Source organism: Diuraphis noxia, unplaced genomic scaffold (assembly GCF_037042655.1).
Source record: "Diuraphis noxia isolate RWA-SAM2 unplaced genomic scaffold, SU_Dnox_SAM2 contig0002, whole genome shotgun sequence".
NCBI classification, from domain to species: Eukaryota; Metazoa; Arthropoda; class Insecta; order Hemiptera; family Aphididae; genus Diuraphis; species Diuraphis noxia.
In genome coordinates, this window is record NW_028301712.1 from 56,315,953 (window position 1) to 56,335,119 (window position 19,167).

General features: G+C 27.0%; 2 protein-coding genes across 4 annotated transcripts in view; one reads left to right on the top strand and one right to left on the bottom strand.

Annotated features, from left to right (window-relative positions):
- The window catches only part of LOC107164967 (glutamate receptor 1-like), a 194,479-nt gene that overhangs the window by 96,583 nt on the left and 78,729 nt on the right, over positions 1-19,167 (top strand). The gene's annotated exons all lie outside the window — the stretch shown is intronic.
- LOC107164965 (tudor domain-containing protein 7-like) lies at positions 5,010-17,314 on the bottom strand. Of its 3 annotated transcripts, none has more exons than XM_089221318.1 (12): positions 17,045-17,314; positions 13,355-13,477; positions 12,541-12,699; positions 9,226-9,393; positions 8,985-9,164; positions 8,751-8,915; positions 8,436-8,684; positions 8,151-8,360; positions 6,693-6,938; positions 6,454-6,558; positions 6,060-6,265; positions 5,011-5,222 (listed from the first exon to the last, which is right to left on the bottom strand). In XM_089221318.1, exons 2-12 carry the CDS (start codon positions 13,475-13,477, stop codon positions 5,216-5,218), a joined length of 1,818 nt encoding a protein of 605 aa, XP_089077444.1. In that variant the 5' UTR covers positions 17,045-17,314; the 3' UTR covers positions 5,011-5,215. The 3 variants fall into 3 exon arrangements, with proteins under 3 accessions (XP_089077446.1, XP_089077444.1, XP_089077445.1); XM_089221319.1 differs by having other exon boundaries at positions 17,041-17,314; XM_089221320.1 differs by lacking the exon at positions 12,541-12,699 and having other exon boundaries at positions 5,010-5,222.

The following is a 19,167-nucleotide window of genomic DNA, read 5'->3' on the forward strand; positions in this document are numbered from 1 at the left end:
TACCCATCCTCTACCCGTCCCGTCGCCGCCACAACTGTCGCTGTGACTTTACAGCGTAATAATGACTTGGAGGCTGTGAATCTTTCGTTTTCGAGTCGGGGTTCCGAATCCGGCGACGAACCAACCGTTGGCTGAGGGACGGGGCATGGGACGAGCCACCAAGCCCAAACTTAAATGACTTCGGGAATCGAGGTTTGAATTTTAATCCAAATTATTTGCATATACATACACACATTTCGCATCTATATACGAAGAATTGACTTAAGCCAAAAATATACACGTCGGGAGCTGCAATGCGCACGGCGGTCGTTACAATAATAATAATAATATACGCTCGGAACTCTCACACTTAAGTCTCTACGACTCCACATAATATTATACTCTTTTATTGAGTTTCGTGGCGTACTGGCGTGTGTATGGTATCCGTCACACCGCATTTATAGTAAATTGATAAGGTATACTAATACTATTAATGTCATATACTGATATTGTACCAATAATAGTACTTTTAGCAAACTAAAAAAAAGTACGAGTTAAAAACGTTTGAACGTTTGATCGACTATAGATGGTTAGCAAAATATAATTTCACGGTCACGAGTGTAGGAGGGTGCACATGTGGGCATGTAGCGGACACGCTAAAAATAAGTTTGCAAAGATTTTGTTTTGTTTATATTCGTCGAGCTTAATTCGGGTAACAGGTACCTAATCTAATTGATACTCAATCAGACTACACTGCAAAATAGCTACTACTTTAGTAAGTTGTGCTTTTACCACCACAAAGTGGATGATACACTTGAAATGCAGCCCATATATTATGTTTATTTATCTATAAATTATAATATTAACATTTCACGTTAGAGATGAGAATGGCGTGATAGTACTTATTTTAATATTTCAAATTTAAACAACATCGAAGAATAAAGTGTCAATAAGTTCATATTGATTCAACGGATCTAATAAAACTTAAGTATTTAGCTTCAATAAATAAATTACATAATATAAGTAATTTTGGCTTTTCTCTTAACACATTTCCATTCATTTTTCATAGTTGATAAAAAGGCCCAGTCATAGCGGACTTTTCCCATAATTTCAGGGGAGCTAATATTTAGAAGTATCACATTGCATATAGTCGTTCTCTGCGTTCGCATATCCTCTTACCACAATGAAAAACCTAAGTGTGATTCTTATTTCACATAATAAACGATTAATACGTGTTAATAATTAATTAATATTTATGTGTAATATATTATTAGCATATTTTGTATTAACATTTACTCTAAGACGACGCTGCCTCCGCTTGAATTAGTTTAGTTTTAAAAATGTACCTACAACATAGCTAAAACTGTTTGGCGCGGAACAGAACAACTCAGAATTCAGATTGTAGTGTATAGTTAAGATCCTAAATTGATATACAATATAGTTGAGAACATTATCTGTGAAGTATCGTTTTTATTTTGAATAACTTTTTGTTACCTAGTTTTGATATCAAAAAAATTAAAACGATAATTTCACAGCTAAAGTTCTCCCTCTAATGTGTTTTAGCTATATTTTAATTGAAAATTATTTTATATTTATTATTTAGAGCAGTGACCAACGAATAACGATTACTTAGTATGTATGGTGGAAAGGTGGAAGGATGTCTGTTTGTATGTTTTGACGGAGCTTAATTCTCTGAAGTCCACATAATTTCTCCCTGTGACTCAGTATATTATTATACCTATGATGCAGTTTACACGAATTATGAGAAAAACGACTTTCCCAGTAGGTTTTCGTGGGGAGACTAAATACTGATAGGTAGGTAAGTAGGTACCATATAAATGCTATAAGCACGTGCTTATATAGTATTTATCCAGAAATGCGGCACTGAATAGCTCTCACTGTATAATCTATTTATATGTGTGTACAATACACTTAATAATAATAATATACTAATAACATAATATATAGGTTGACAATTGAAAATGAATAAATTAACGAGTGTTGTTCGACTTTTCGTCATTAGTCCAATTTATCTATTTAATATTTTACTATTTTCTAAAGCTAAACCACCATCGTTCAAACATGCACCAGTGCACCATAGTTATAACTCGTAGTTATTTTAAATTATTAAGTATAATATGCAGGTACCTGTATTAATAATTAATTTATATTTCATAAATAATAATAATTGCTATAAATTTTAAACTCCTTCGTGTGAAATTAGTTTTTACGCAGCTGCTATCAAACACATACTTCTTTCCTTCTCGTTGCAATCAGTGGCGTAGCCAGGGGGGGGGGGGGGGTTGGGTGTTATAACCCTCCCCCTTAGCCGTATTTATATCAAAAATATAATGTTTATAATATAGGAATACAATCATTTGGTCGTAGTAAAATGTATTCTGTTATTAAACCCCCCCCCCTAAAAAAAATCCTGTCTACGCCACTGGTTGCAATACTGTGCACTGCAATACACACACACGCACACATACAGATATAATAGTAGATAGCAGTGGTGGATTCAAAGAAGGAAAATAATTGCAACCGACTAAGCCTGCACACAATGATTAGTGACGATAACACAGCAACCGTTTTGTGTTTTCAACTAATCTACATTTATGTGAGGATTTTCTTTTCTTTTTCCCGAGTAATAAAAACACAACCCGCAGCGTCCCCGAGATTGGCAGAGATAACATATATTATGCTATCTATACATATTTATATATATATATATATATACATATGTGTGTATACATATAAATACTGTACGTTTAATTAAATACTGATAGTGTGGAGGGACACCAGTAGTTACGGCCAGTGGTGAATTCAATTAACAACGAGATATTAGGCTTTAAATGAGTACCTACGGTAAATCCTGCCCTATCCACGTGGGCTGATCAGTGGCCTGCAACATAACGAAAGTTTAAACCAAAAACCTTTGCGTATGGTTTTTTCAATACTATCTCTCCAGTCTCCTTGTCAAATGTCAATCCCCGCCTCGAACCGTTCCCGTTACTCACGAGGCTTCGCTACATCTACTCCAATCCCCTTACTGTAAAACGTTTTTATATTATACCGGTTACCAGATATTTACTCTAACTTTCCCAGTCTCACAACACGTACCTATAACTATTTTTTTTTTAAGAGTAGTCGTTTCTCCTACTTGCTAGAGGTGGTTTCATTTGTTTCTGGTCCGATCTTTTGTCCAATATACGTGTATATATTTTTATGACTGAACATACAACACAAACGTCTACAGTTATAGACTCTACGTTCATCCAACACACATTGACGCATTTAATCATTATGCTTTAAGCGCCAAGGATCAAATACTATAGTTAACTGCCCCCCCCCCCCCCCCTCTCGCAATAAATCGGCATTACACTTTTGTAGTTTTATTTATAACTGATCATGTATATCGATATAATATATTTAAATATATTGTATGAAAATGAATCCATATTTACCTGCAGCAGGACGTATCGTCATTAGTCATCATGCATGAACAGCTGGGCCGATCTAGCTTCTTTTTTTGTTGTGTAGAAGGAAATAATTTATTACACCTTATACATAATTTTAATATTTAAACAAAACTATTGAAAATATGTAAAACACGAGGATGATGAATGGTTATTATTTTTGGAGCAATTTAAAAATATTAAAAATGGGCATAATTTTGTTTTTTAATTTTTTTTTCCAAGTTCATATTTCGATAAAATTTGATAATCAAACGGAAATCAACTAATTTTTTTCAATATTTTTATACATAACAGATGTCAGATGGTAATTTTATTAATTTTTTTTGGTGATACAAATATTTTAATCGAATACTTGGAACTTTTTATCATTAGTTAGGTTTGTTATCATATTCTATGCACAATGAAACTTCCAAAATATTAAGATTAATTTTAAACTACTTACGAACCTATATTTACACCATCCTACGGTAGGTACGTCAGAATTGACTTTTAAGTTTTATGTTAAGGTGCTGTAGACATTGCAAATAATCACGTATAACATAATTATAATTTATAACACAATATATAAGATATAGTATATAACAACAATTAGTTCAAAAGATCAACCTATACCCTTAAAATTTAGAAATAAGATGGGCAAATAAGTGGGTAACGCTCTGCTTTGTAAGAGTGCTTGAATGAGTCACTATAATGGATGATAAATTTGTTTATGAAAAGCGATTCTAGTGACTGGTAGATTCATTTAAGTTTTGCTAAAAAATATTGCATACCTACCTATATTATAATATTAATATTATTCTTTTTGATTCCAGTATGATTTTATTAACTATATGTATAGTACATAATATTATAAAGAGACTTTTATAAAATTCCTTGAAGCGTGAATATCTTATACATTCTTAATTTAAATTTAACTCTTCACATGGTCATAAAAAATATTTGTGGAATTACACTTATTTATTTATTATTATTTGCTATTTGCTAACAAATAACAACCAACCACTCTGTTGATGTACGCAAATTGTTACTTTATAATTTTATATTATGTTCAATTCAAAGAGTTGTATCTTGTATAACGTTTATTAGGGGAAAAAATTTTAAAATAAATTAACCGCCTCCTAAATGGATTAGACAGTCTAATTTGGGGGGGGGGGGAGAGGATTGAGAAACGCTGGACTGAATAATTAACTATACAGGTAAAGAGTACACATCCCCTTAAATATGTGCCTGTGTACAACCACTAGACATGTATTATGTTTACAATTTGTAGTCTTTATATCTGCCAATTAATAGTCAGTGTCAGGGAAAATATAGAAGAATTATATTTTTTGTTATCGATAACTCATAACTGTATCTTGCATACGTTGATTCAACAAAAAAGTTCTTACATCACCACCATTGAATTAATTTATTTGATCAGACATTTAATTTTTTTGGGCTCTAAGCAATGAGCCACTGAATTAGTTCAATTAATAACAAACATTTTATACCTTAACTGATAAATTATATTAACAAATATATAAAACTAATGGGTTTGCATACATTTGTTTTGTTTATTTTGTGAATTCAAGTTTTACACTTTTAAAAAATATATAAATAAAATGGAAAAAAAACTATTACATATTAACATAAAAATAAATAAGATGAATTTTTAAATAACATAATATTTATTTGACAATTTAATAATAAATACTTCACTTATGAGTTATGAGTAAGTCTTGATGTAAATTCTAAAAAAAAATGTTTCTTTAAAAGTTCAACTAAACACTGAAAAAAGAAAAGAAAATAGTATTAGGATTATAAAAAATTCACATACTTTTAAATGAAAACATGTTGACTAAGTTTTCAGACAAATTTTAATTCTGTGTACTTGGAATACCAATGTCAATACTATAGTACTATTCAGACAATACATCAATTACACTCAATGTTACTTTAAAATGTATGAACTCTCATAGCTGGAACCCAGTGGAACCCATTGTGAAAGTAAATAATATTTCTATTTAATATAGAAAAATATAATAATTTTAACGTGCACAGCATGCAAATTCTTGCAAGTATTTTTTCATTGTGAATCACTTGATTTAATATTATATAATAATAAACTGTAATTTTATCACAATTATAGATGTTTATCATTAATTAATTTCTTTAAATTAAATATTGGATAATATAAAATCTATATCAAAGTGTTTCTGGTTAAGATTATATCATCAATTAAAAAGCAAACAATAATTAATTTCTAATACATTTCTCAAAAAATAATCATTCAATGCTATAAGTTCTAAATACTAAATAGTAATATAATCCAAAAGCCAATATAATCTTGACAAATGAAAATCATTTTGTACTGAAATTAATAGTTCACACATTTAATATACATAAAAAGAAATGTAAAATTGCATACAAAACATATAAATTAGGACAATTAGGTACACAAAAAATTTTTTAAATTATGAAATAATAATCATTGAACTGCATGACCAAAGATCTGTTATAAATGGCATACATAATAAGCTTTAGCCTTACAAAATATTAAAAAATGTTTAAGACAATAAATATTTTTTTTTTTAAATAATAATATATATAATATATTTAATTTACCTTTGATATAATTGGGTATTAAAAGACAGTCGATTTGGATTTTGATCATTAGCATCAAATATTTCAACTACTTGAATACCATCACTATTAGTTGAAACTACAAATATATCCAAAGATTTTTCATTGATCATTTCAAACAGTGCTCTGGATCGAGATTGATCTACAAGATTCTCCGGTGGAAATAGATGAAAAGACACTTTTAAAGCCTATAAAATCATAAAGGTAGGTAAAAAAAACAAATATATTCTGCAATAAGTATAAAATAATCTTGTCATATAAATATCAAAATTTAATAAATGATTATGATATACTCAATAATAGTTTTTGAACAGAGGTATGCTTTTAAGATAAAATAAAATAAGTTCTTAAAACATTGAATCAGGCAAATTATTACCTGAGGGCCAATTGAAGACAACAATAAATCAAATGACTGCAAATCGATAAATTTATCTTGATCAATGAAACCATAGTTACCATAGTCAATGAAGAATACTTTGAACTATAAACAGATATAAATATATATGTATATAATAGAAATTTATATATATATATATGTGTGTGTGTGTGTGTGTGTGTGTGTGTATGTGTATACATAAATACATATCAATTTTACTCTGTATAAAAATAACTGACCTTTTGGTCAGTAAATATAAAATCATGGATTATTGCTCTGCTCCACAAATGAAGATCTGGGCATTTAACAAGATATAACTTATGAGGCGAAATGCTGTTTTTGGAATACAGATTGTCAAGAGGTTGAGATACTGAAATAGAATCTAGTATAGATTCCATAATTGTCAATGTCTCATTTGGTGGATGTAGATAAACATAACCATCAGCAATATAAGCAAGACTAGCTTTTTCACTTTTTTCATGAATCTAGAAATTATTGAAAAAAATAAATTAATGGTACTTATTACTTATATAAACTATTAATTAAAAATGTTCAAACTCCATAAAATTTAATAATAATGTAATGAAAAGGTTATTTTCTTTATCAAAGAATAATGAGTTTTAGTTTAATTATTCAATTTACTGCACATTTAAATAAGTTATTCAGTCTAAGTACTAATATTAAGAGACTTTTCATATTATTGTAATAATACATGTATACCTATTACTTGTATGTAAAATAAAATAGTAATTCATTTGTAAATTAAAATATTAGAAGTTAAATAAAAGGATCTAATCTAATGATATAATATATAATATACTAAATATATATATATCATTTAACTAATATTTTAAATATCATACTTATAGTCTCTAAAATAAAATATTCAATAAGCCATTATTCTAAACTTAATATAACAAATGTTTTTTTTTAATAATATGCTCAAAAATGAAATAATGCATTCTCCTAATAATTAAAGAGTAGAATAGAAAATTATAATATGTAATAAGTTTTCAATAATTAAGTCATATAATTAGTATGGCAATGCAATATTTTAAGTCATAATAGTTAGTTATAATTAGATGTTAATTTTCTTAAATCAAAATATTTTGTCTTATGTTAAATTTAGTTCTAAAATGCACTTGATTTTCTTTTTTTTGTGGTATCTTTAATATTTGTGAAAAAACAGAATGATATACATATACCATTCAAAAGATTAAAATTTAATCATAAAAAAAATTGTTGAATCAATAAGTAACGGACATACTAATGAAGTCAAATTACTCCACACAACAGAACGTGACAAATTAAACGAATTCTGGTAAATTAGTATAATATCATAAAATTAAAGATTAAGTTATACCTTTTTATAATCCATTATGTCTGCAGTTAGTATATATAAGTACACATTATAATTTATAATATTTGAAAATATTGACCATTTATATGCTAATTATTTTCCTTCTTAATGTTGAAAATATACTTTTTCATAATTTTAACATTGGAGTCTTTATTTGAGATTTCTTTACTAGAGATTATATTTTTACACCACCCCTATTGGCTCTATTAGATCAATTTGATTAAGTTTTATTACCAAACACTAAAACCCTCGTTTTCTATGATTCTTTTAAATACATATCCACCAGTTATTAGACATTTAGTTAATTATAAATATATAAGGAAAGATGCTATCATACTTTATCAAAATTTGTATTTTCGGTAATGGCTTTTCTAATCACATTATTCATATTAGTCTTTCCATCATACAATGTGACTAATGGAACATCACATTCAATATCATCTGGTACTAAAGTAAATTCTTTTCCAAAAAGCATTTTATGAAATAGCTCATTAGCAACTTTAAAATAAGGTGCAAAAAATAGAGATGTTAACGCACATTTCACAGCCTGAGAACATCATAGCATTATTACAATATTAGTTAAGAATAATTGGTTACTTAGAATATTATTCTGGGAACTTACTTGTGAAGGTACTTTTAGAAACTTAGGAGGCAAAAACATAACATTACTTTTAGTAGTACACCACTCCATGCCCAAATCAATAAAAATGCCAGTAACACTATCATCTTCAATTTTAATGACTTGAAATCTATACCATTCATCTTGTATTTGAACTGCATACACATCAGAAACCTCAATGCTGAACATTTTAATAAAATGTTTTGATTCATTTGGCATGTTCATTAATTTAAATAGAGTGTCATAATCATCCTATAAAAATAATTTTGATTAATTTACCAGAATACTATGTTAAAAAAAGAAATAACTTATAATTACATTAATACTGTCATGAACAAAAAGAACCCAAAATGTGTAATTACTGTCTACGCTAGCCACAGTAACACTCCTTTCAGTTTTATCAACAAATTTCATAATAGGTAAGTCTTCATAAGATTCAGTCACGGAATTATTCATAAGCTCTGTATGTTTTTTTTTATTTTCCTTTAAACAGTCAATAAACATTGGATAAAATTAAGGATTTAAAATTATATATTTTTTTAGTGTACATACAGAAGAAGCATCATAGTATAAAATGGATTTGTTCTGATTAGGTAGATCTTCAATTGCAATATTTGTTGTTAACTGACCAAGTCGATTTAACCAGTTTGAAGGCAATTGCTCATTATAGACTTCTTTATAAATATCTTCTACTTTATCACAAAAAAGTCCAGCATAATTTTTTTGTAATTCCTGTAAATTATTACAATTAAAATAAATTACCAATATTACAATTAAAAATTAAAAATCAGACCTTCTCCAATCTTTCAGCAACAATAGAAATATCTTCAGTGAAGGGAATATTTTTATAACTATGATTCTTCCTTAATATATTTAATGCATTACGTGCAGCTACTTGTTCGGCCACTTCAGGAAGGGAATATTTTTCCGGAAATGAACTAGCAAGAGACACATTTCCAAGCTAAAACCAGAAATTATTGTTTACTTTCAAAAGAAAATACAAATAATATAGGTACCATACGAAAAATTTAATTTAAAATTTTAATGCGTACATATTATTATTAAGATATTATATATTTAGCATGAAAAAAGGTTTCCGAAAAAAAATGTTGGCCAACAGATGACAAAATTTTTACTATTTAAAAAAAAAATATTTGATAATTTAAAATAATTAAATAAGTTGTGGTTTTAGTATGTTATTACTAGGGATCGGATGTTGTTGCATTTGCAATTTTTTTCTATTGTTCGGATTCGTTGCTAAGAAGTTATAAATTTATTTCAAACGAGTACCAATTAATATATAAAAATTTTAAGTGCAACTTTTTGCAATTTTTGACCTTTTTTCAATTGTATTGCAATTTTGTTGATTGACGTCATTTTCAATACAATTTTCTATATTTTTTTATTTTTCACTTTTTTGTTGTTAGATTATACAGTGCAATAATTTTTAAGGTAAGGTAAGGGTTTTTTAATCAAATCAAAAATAGTTTAAATAAAAAGTTTTAAATTTTGATAAAATTATTTGTAGATTTCTGAAAAAATCTAGACCGCACAATTAACCAGATTTTTAATGACAACTGACGAGAGTTTGAATTTGAATCTTTTTTATTATCTTCTCGTTTAAAACCTATCTAATAAAACTTTATAATATTACTTAATAAAATGACTTAATCCATTTCATAAAATAATTTGTTAATATATTTTTGGTACAAAATATTTTTTTATTGCAATTATAAGTATTTTTCACAGCAATAATGCAATCAATTTTATCACATTTTTAGTGCAACAACATCCGAGCCTTAGTTATTACATTTAATTAATAACAAATGCTTTATCAATACAAAATATCAACAAAAATTATATCATATTATTTGAATGTAAATATGTCGATACCAATTTTAAATCATGACAAGTATAACATAGAACATACATAATTATATGGTATTTGGACAACTTTCCTTCCCTCTATGAACAAATATAGTTATTTTTAATTGGGGGCTGTAGAATAAATATACATAATAATGAGCTTGGTAAATGAAAAAAAAAAAATGCGTTATGGATACTTTTTTCCAATTTAAGAGGAAGATCGTTAATAATAAAGACTATTAACAACAAATTGCTATATGGTTTGGAAAATTGTGTCGGGGGGCATGCAGCTGTTTATTCATGTGTATATTGTGATGAAAATATGAAATTAATAAGAACTAAAATAGATTGAAAAAAAATTATGTTGAATAATTTTGCACATTATATTAAACAAAAATTTCTTAAGAGGACGCTACACCCGCATGTGTTGTCTCCGTCTTATACGCATACTACATACCACATTTTCATTCGCTAGATTCAATAGTGTGCTGTTAGTTTTGATATTAGAGTGAATTGAGCCATCATCAAAGTTTTAGGTAGGAGCATTATCTGTGTTCTCATGTTGGGTTTTTACGATATTTAAATTTTTAAATGAGTTATAAGCATGTTAAGTGTGAATATTTGAAAATTCACATAACTCATGTAAAAATTAAAATATCGTAAAAAAACCAACATGAGAACACAAATAATGTTCCTACCAAAAAGTTTGATAATGGGTCAATTCACTTTAATATCAAAACTAACAGCACAATATTAAATCTAGCAAATGAAAATTTGCTATGTAGTATGCGTGTAAGACGTAGACGACACATGCGGGTGTAGCGTCCTAACACATTCAAAGCCTTCCTAATTGTAAGTGTGATGTCAGTGACTAATTTCAAAAACAACCAACTTTTTTTTTATATTTGTTCTCAATGGCCACATCAAATTTCAGATATTTACAATAAATAAATATTAACTAAGTGAAATTGAAATATGTTAGAAATCAATGAATAAATTGCTTGATGCAAAAGAATACATATGATGCATAAGCGGCAAGCGCATTGCTGGCCAATTTTTTTAAAATGTTAAAATGTTGCTATGATGCTGGCGTTTAGTGTGCTCAAAATTGATTTACGCTGGAATCGTATAAAAAATCTAGAAACAATGAAAACAGTTTTCAAGGAAGTATCACAAACAATTGAAATATAGAAGTATTAATGAATTAGATAAATAAAATTTTTTTACTTTTTTAGTGGAATTATTCCATTTGGAGAGGGGGAGGTGGAAACCCCTATGATTACATTATATACAGATTGATCCATTTAACATAAGACACTTTTTTTTTTTGAAAATGTTGAAATTTAATGAAATCTAGGTAGGTACATATAATTAATATTCCTAATATTTTCACACTTTTTATTATATGATAAATATGAATCAACTTTGGATTTTTAAATGGTAACACCAATATTTAATATCAGCAAATTATAAAACTATTTTTTTTAAGAACTTTTGCGTTTGAATTTTTTATTTTGATTCAATACATTGAGATACAGCCAATTCAAATATTATATGGGAGAAGTTTTTTGTGTTTGTTTACACTTGTTCTTATTAATTGTTGGTCATTCATATAAATCAATAACCTTTGAATCAGAGTAATCAGGACGGCTTATTAATACTTATTACATTACACACGTCATAGATATTAGATAATAAAGACATGGATGGGATGATATAATGTCTTATACTCTTATCGTCTTATCTTATAGTTTATTATTAGTATGAAAATAAATGTTTATAATAGATACCTACTATGGTTATCTATTAACTAGGACAAAATATGTTAACATCTCGTGTCTGGTTTTAACAAACAAAAAATACACAATGGATTATTCAAAAATTTAAATTCACAAAAAAATATTTTTTTATAGGTTGTAATTTAAAAACCAAAAGTTGATAGTGGTTTCAGCTACAAAACTAAGGGTTAAAATAATAGGTAATATGTAAAATGTTTAACTATTATAAAATTTGAATAGGTATTTAAAAAATACAAATTTGAAAAAATGAGTGTCTTACGTTAAGTGGATCACTCTGTTTACAATAAGCATGAAGATGAAACCATTTCATACAATGAATATTGACTTATAAAACATGTTTATTGTAAAAACAAAGTATGCCAAATTGTATTATTTCATAATATATATGTATATATTCATATTTTTACACTAAAGTATAATAAGATATAACTACACAAAATTACCTTAATATTGGCGTAATGAGCAGGTATTTTTGATTTTGATTTACATTTAAAAACGGTAAATTCAACTTTCCCTAAATTCATTTCCTCCAAGTATGCATGTAGAGCTTTTATATGATCAGTACCATTATATTTTTGGATATTATGATCAATAATATCAGTCTGAAAGTAAAATTAAATTTATTTTTCAAGAATTTGAAAACTGAGCATTTATTACTGGTGCAAATTATTTTAAACATAATTATAGTTTAAATAGTACATTAGCTACCTTGATTACATAGATATAACTATTATATTTTATATCATTTTAGATTGAAAATATTTTTTTAATTAGTGTAATAACTAATGTGAAAAAAAAAGAAATAAGTTATTTTGTTGTAGTAATTTACATTGCCATTACTATTAAGTGGTTTTTAAAACTGTACTAATAACAGCGAAACATGTCTTTTAACAGACCAAATAATAAGTTCCAAGCAAAAAGATAGGTATGACAAGAAACCTTTATATAATGGACACTATTAATTATCCCGTGTCCGTGTGTCTAGCAAAAAATATTAGAAGCAAAACTTATTATTAAATTATGTAGGCATTAAAATTGTATATAAAAGCAAATATTTGTACTATACTTACTAGGTTGAATTTATAAAATTAGAATTTAAGAATTTTTACACTATTTACAAATTATTTTCAACCTTCTTTAGTTTAATAATTTGTACATTTTACATATTGAGTTTAAAATTAATTTTTTAAATAAAACAAATATTATACTTTATTACAGTTTTCAGGAAACCAAAGTTTATTGTAAATTTAAACTTACTGGATCATCAGTAAAAGTGTACTTTGCCCTATGACGACCATGCTTAATGTGTTCCTTTATATTTATACTAATATCATTATCACTGGGTTTTGTCCAACTTTGGCTTTTATCAAAACTTGACATCTGAAAAAATACTTAACATATAGGTAACAATATTTTAAATGGGAACTTTTCTGTTATACATTCCTCAACTTATGTAAAACTTTGTAAAACCACTTTGGGTTGGTAATCGGACTTAAAATGGCTATAAATTCAAAACTAAATCTGACTTCACTATTGGTTTTAAAATTATTAACAATATAAGTATGTTACAACACTGAAAATTGCGGGGAAAATTACAAGAAATATATAGGTACCTTAAGATGCTATACGTGTAAATTAATTATTAGATATAAGCCATATACTAATTATATAAAACCTGAATAATATTTAATAACTAAAGTGCACTTGTAAATATTATTCATTTGTTATAATATACAGTAGAACTACTCTTGTATGCCCTCGGCTAGTTGGCCGCTCCGGTTGATCCGACCATAGTATTATTGATATGAATACTATGTATGTAATTTAAAAAGTACAATTTGGATTTTTCAATTTGTAGTAGATATATAAAATTAGTTGCTAGTTTAATATTTCCCTTGTTAGTCTGAGCTAAGTCTAGAATATCATTTGCTAAACAAAAATCTATAACTGGCTTTTTTTCTAAGTATTGTAAAATATAATAAATTTCTAATATAATCTTGTATGTAATATGTAAATAAAAATGTTCTGTATATTCTGATAATCCGACCACACCCCCAGTCCAGAAGGTGACGGATTAGAGAGGTTCTATTGTAAAAGCATGCTCAGACTTTATTTGCTGGATATGCTGGTATTTTTAAATACAAAAATGCAAAAAATAATTACTCAATACTCATAGTATAAATAACTTATCTCATAATCCAAAGACAAATCTAATTTTTTTTTTTAAATCACATGCATTAACTTTTTGATTTTAGTTTTAGATATTTGAATATGAACAGTTTGTATTGTGTTTAATTTCAATAAAATAACAGGTGTAAAAATTGATAAAAATAAGATCACATTTAAAATAATAAATTATCACAGTAAATGATAATCTAATTAGGTAATCAAAATTCTTTTACTTTTAATAATAGTTTGAAAAATAAGAAATTGCATAGATTCCACAAAATCCATCATGAGTTTTTATTTTATTATTTATAGATACTTATCTGAAATGATTATTAAATATTGGCTTGAGATAATATTATTACAAAATCTATCTAATAAATATTTATTTAGTTTTAACCCTCAATATGTATAAGAGAAAAAATATTTAAGTTATAATCATGAATCCAATCAAAAAATGAAATGTCAATAAAAAAAATTTGGCTATCCAAAAAATCTTTAAAATTGAATACAAAGTTTAGTAGTAGAAGTTGTAATTATTGTAGTAAAAAAAAATCAAAAGTCGTTAGTCTCAATATTTGTTAATAAGCATTTAATGATAAAATGTTTACGAAATATGTCAAAATCGCGAAAATTTTTATGGAATTATGAAGTTGAAAATTCCTAAAATTGTTGTGACTTATAACTAAGGTTAAAATAGCTAACACAAGGTTCCCCATAACTTTTTCTTCAAATAACTGTAAAAAAAACTTCAGTCAACATAGAAACCATTTTTTGTGTGCATAAAATGTATATTTAAATATTGCACAAGTATAAAATATGTTATAATTTAAATATAGGTAATGCAATATATCCTAGACTGACAAATCATCTCCGCTCAGAATCATTTTTCGTATATAATGATACCTGTCATTGCAATATAAGTATCACATCCATTATAGTGACCTACTCTCCATCTCTACTATACAGCAGTGATACCCTTTTACCCGATTTTTTAATTTTTAATAAATAATAATATAATAAAAATGTACTTTGCTTTTTAATAATAGACATAATTTATTATAGTTAACACTTTTTGATTTTAATATAATGCAGTGTACTTATAACCAACATAATTACTGATTTTGATAAGAAAACTTTTTTTTATTCATTATGATTGATATTGACTACAAGTTGTTTTTATCAGTCCCTCGAATATCATTATCAAAAATTTCTACTGTATATTAACAATTGGTAAATAACAAAATAAATAATATATTATATTTACTGTATGTTAAGATATTGTATGTAATTACCATTATTTTAATACTTACCAATTAAAGTATCAAATGAACTATTAAAAATTTTAAAAGTTAAAAAATAAAACAATTTAATAAAATACAATAACTGACAATTAAAATAGGTAATTAAAGAATGAAAAAGACTTTTGATAAACTACATTATCCAAGATTTTTGTAAATCAATAATAAGTATTTTTAACTATTTTATCTACCAAATGTAAAAAAATAATTGTAGGTTAACAGAGATCTCAGCATACTTGTACTTTATCTTTCATAAAATTTAAACTAAAAAATAGTTAAGTACTTATTGTTCAAAGCTGTTTACGTTTGATTTTCAAAAGTAATGAATTAAAATATTAGAAATACCTACATGTTGGGTTGTTTGTTATGTTTATATAGGTACCTACCTACTTGTACCTACCTAACTTGTTAATGGGATTATATAATAATGTAGGTTTTAAAATCTATATTATTTCTATAGTTAAAAATATTTAATTTATTACCTATATAGGTAGGTATTTACATATTATATTTATTTATAGAGATAGGTATACCATCATACAAATAATATTTAAGGTTTAATACTATTTTAATTTAGGTAAATATTGTAATGATTATTTTAACAATAAATATAATATTATGTTTATTATATTTAATTTAAAAGTACCTTTTGCAGTTTTCTCTATCAAAAAAATATTTCACTATTTACTAGTACCTAGTAAAGATCTGGCCAACATATTGATATTAATTAACAAAACCAATTCAAGTATGACATAGGTACACAAACACATTATTAATATATATTTATATTCTAAGAATATAGGTACCTAATTTAATGTAAATAGGTAAATTATATTTAGATAGGTAGGTATTATAACAAACATATAAGGTAGTATGTACCTGACAAAGTAGTATTATATCATGTAAAAACTAAAAAAAATTAAAGGAATTCTGTTTAAAAAAAAACATTCATTTCGATTTCAGATGAGTTATGATCATAGGTAATAACTTTATCGAGTGACACTGCTGAGTGCCATCCCATCTGTCACCTGTCCCATGCTAATCGCCTGTCACTAACTATTATAACCTATCAAATTTGTTTATTAAACTAATTTTAGTAGTTGACATTTAAAAAAAAGTAAATAGCTTAAAATTCATAATATAAGATGTTTTTCATAAAAATTCAGTTTCACAGTGAAAGGATCAAGTCGATTTAATCAAAAATTAAAATAATAATAACGACACATGAGAATACACCACCACAACAACAGCCAGTCGTAATGAAATTAAATGGCGTTCGACATAGATTTCCATTGACAATCAGTGAAATATCGCCAACTACCAAATTTAATTGTTGACATTTTTGGCGGCAAGCAACCGTATTACATACGGATTTAATAATAATATATTAATGTGCATGTACTTACAGAACATTAATTAATAAACGAACAGGCGTACAGCAGCCGATTTTATAATTGACGTTAAATAGGTACTCACTTACCTCGATATTATTCAAAATCAAACGTGTAACGGTGTTGGAAGGAGTGAAGGCAAACGCTGTAGGATACTTTAACGGACTTCCAAAACTTAAAAGTTAATAGATTATAATACTCGTGAATATTATAATGATCTTACAAATTGGTCAGAAGTGATACTTTGGGCTGTATAAGTATAATAGACATTTAAGTCCAGAGGACAGTGAGCAAAGAGCATTCGTCGGCATTCGGTCTGAACTCTGAATCGGCAAGGAAAACAGTAAAAGTAAAATAGCAAAATTAATTATTATTATTAAAAGACATGAATATTGTACATGCGGAAATAATAACCAACTTTTGTACAGTGTGACCACTACTCTCCGAAAAACGTAGCTATTCAATAATAATTTTATTGTCACGTGTTACATTAAAAATATTAATTGAAGACGGTGTTGGCGACCGCCGTGCACATATTATTATCATAAATAGTTTTATTTATTATTTTTATAATAAATTATAGGCGTACGCCATACGGGCGTACGCTGACTTCCATTTTACTTGGACAGTACCAGCTGTTGTCAATATTGGGCCCCTATTTTTTAACTCCTCTATAAACGTTCTAAAATTGTGAACGAATTGCTGTGGTATTGATATCAATAAGAACAAAATTAGTAATATTAATAATGTGAATGTCTCATTATTGTCTAGCCGACTAAGCATGAAAAGAAATTGGTGCCCCCGTCAGCCTACCTACGGAAAATGGGAGATTAACTACTCATGAACCCATTAGATTTCGAGCAAAGAAAATAATTTTACAACGCTGAATACTTTTTTTTAAATATCGTTAATAATTTCATGAACCTTCATAATCGCAAAGATACAATTGAGTGTATAATATTATGTCCCTTGAGCCCTGTTCACCTATTGGCTATTAATCATATTAGTTTTGTTTTTTTACATATTATTTAGATACTTCATGGATCTTATTAATAATAAATAAGAACATAAATAAATGATATTAATCATATTGGCAAAATTCACAAAATTTCAATATGCTGTGGCTTGAGTTTGTTAGTGTCAGCACGCCCAGTCGGAGGATGGGGGGAGGAGGCAGGTGGTATAAACGGAAAATACACCACCCAAGAATTGTAATAATTTAGATTTTTTAAATAAAATATAATAAAATACAAAAATTTCTTCTCTGTTTATAATTTATACCCAATATGGTAAATATTAAATTCCTACCTATTCTATGAAACTGTCGTTTGTCGCATTCTGGTACATCTAGGTCCAGTCGCATTTCACCACGCGTCTATTAATACATTTATTTTGGTAACCAATAATATTATTACTAATTTCATTATCTGTGTGTATATTATAGTTCATTATGGGTAAATTCGTTCGTCATTATAATAATATGTTGGTGTATGCGTATTATACTGTTTATAAATAAGCTATTATGATAGTATAATTATTATTATTGTATATTTGATTGAGTTCTAGGTGATTGGCATTGTTTTTTTCAATGATTAATAATGTATTAATGTAAATAAGAATATACATTTTTACTAGAACTAACAAATAAACCGAGTCAAGTTTTAGATATATATTGTTATTTGTTATAATCACCATTGATTATAAATAACATATGCCATTGCATTATTGTTAGGGAGTGTGGGGGGCGAACGCGTAACCCTCCACGGCTTATACTAATACTAAAAATATTTTGCACCTAGTGAGCCACATCTCTGCGGGCGTGCCTGTGTAGTGTGTAGTGTGTACTATATGTCTGTATACTGTATAGTGCATAGTACCTAGGGCCTAGACACGTGCTAACAAAATACGCTGCATTAAAAATAATAAATGTCTATTGAATCATAACAAATTTGGGAAAAGGATTAAAAAACTATTATTAGATTTTATTAATAACTTTCGATCGCTGATAACAATAAATACATCAGTAGTTTATCAGTTATTTCAAACACCATAATACATTATAATACCTAATGTTATGACTATGTATAGTCTATGATTTATAATTTACATTATGTTACATTTATGCGGTTAGTTCATTTAATTTAATGCGATTACATTTTGTCATTTTAGCAGTCAATAATAAATTAAAACAATTTGTTAAAATATTATACGG

Excerpts from the sequence above, each read along its gene's own strand:
- LOC107164965 (XM_089221318.1), bottom strand. The coding sequence starts at position 13,477 with ATGTCAAGTTTTGATAAAAGCCAAAGTTGGACAAAACCCAGTGATAAT. Across the intron at positions 9,394-12,540 it reads CTCATTACGCCAATATTAAG|CTTGGAAATGTGTCTCTTGC; the intron begins GTAATTTTGTGT and ends TTCTGGTTTTAG. Across the intron at positions 6,266-6,453 it reads TGTCTTCAATTGGCCCTCAG|GCTTTAAAAGTGTCTTTTCA; the intron begins GTAATAATTTGC and ends ATGATTTTATAG.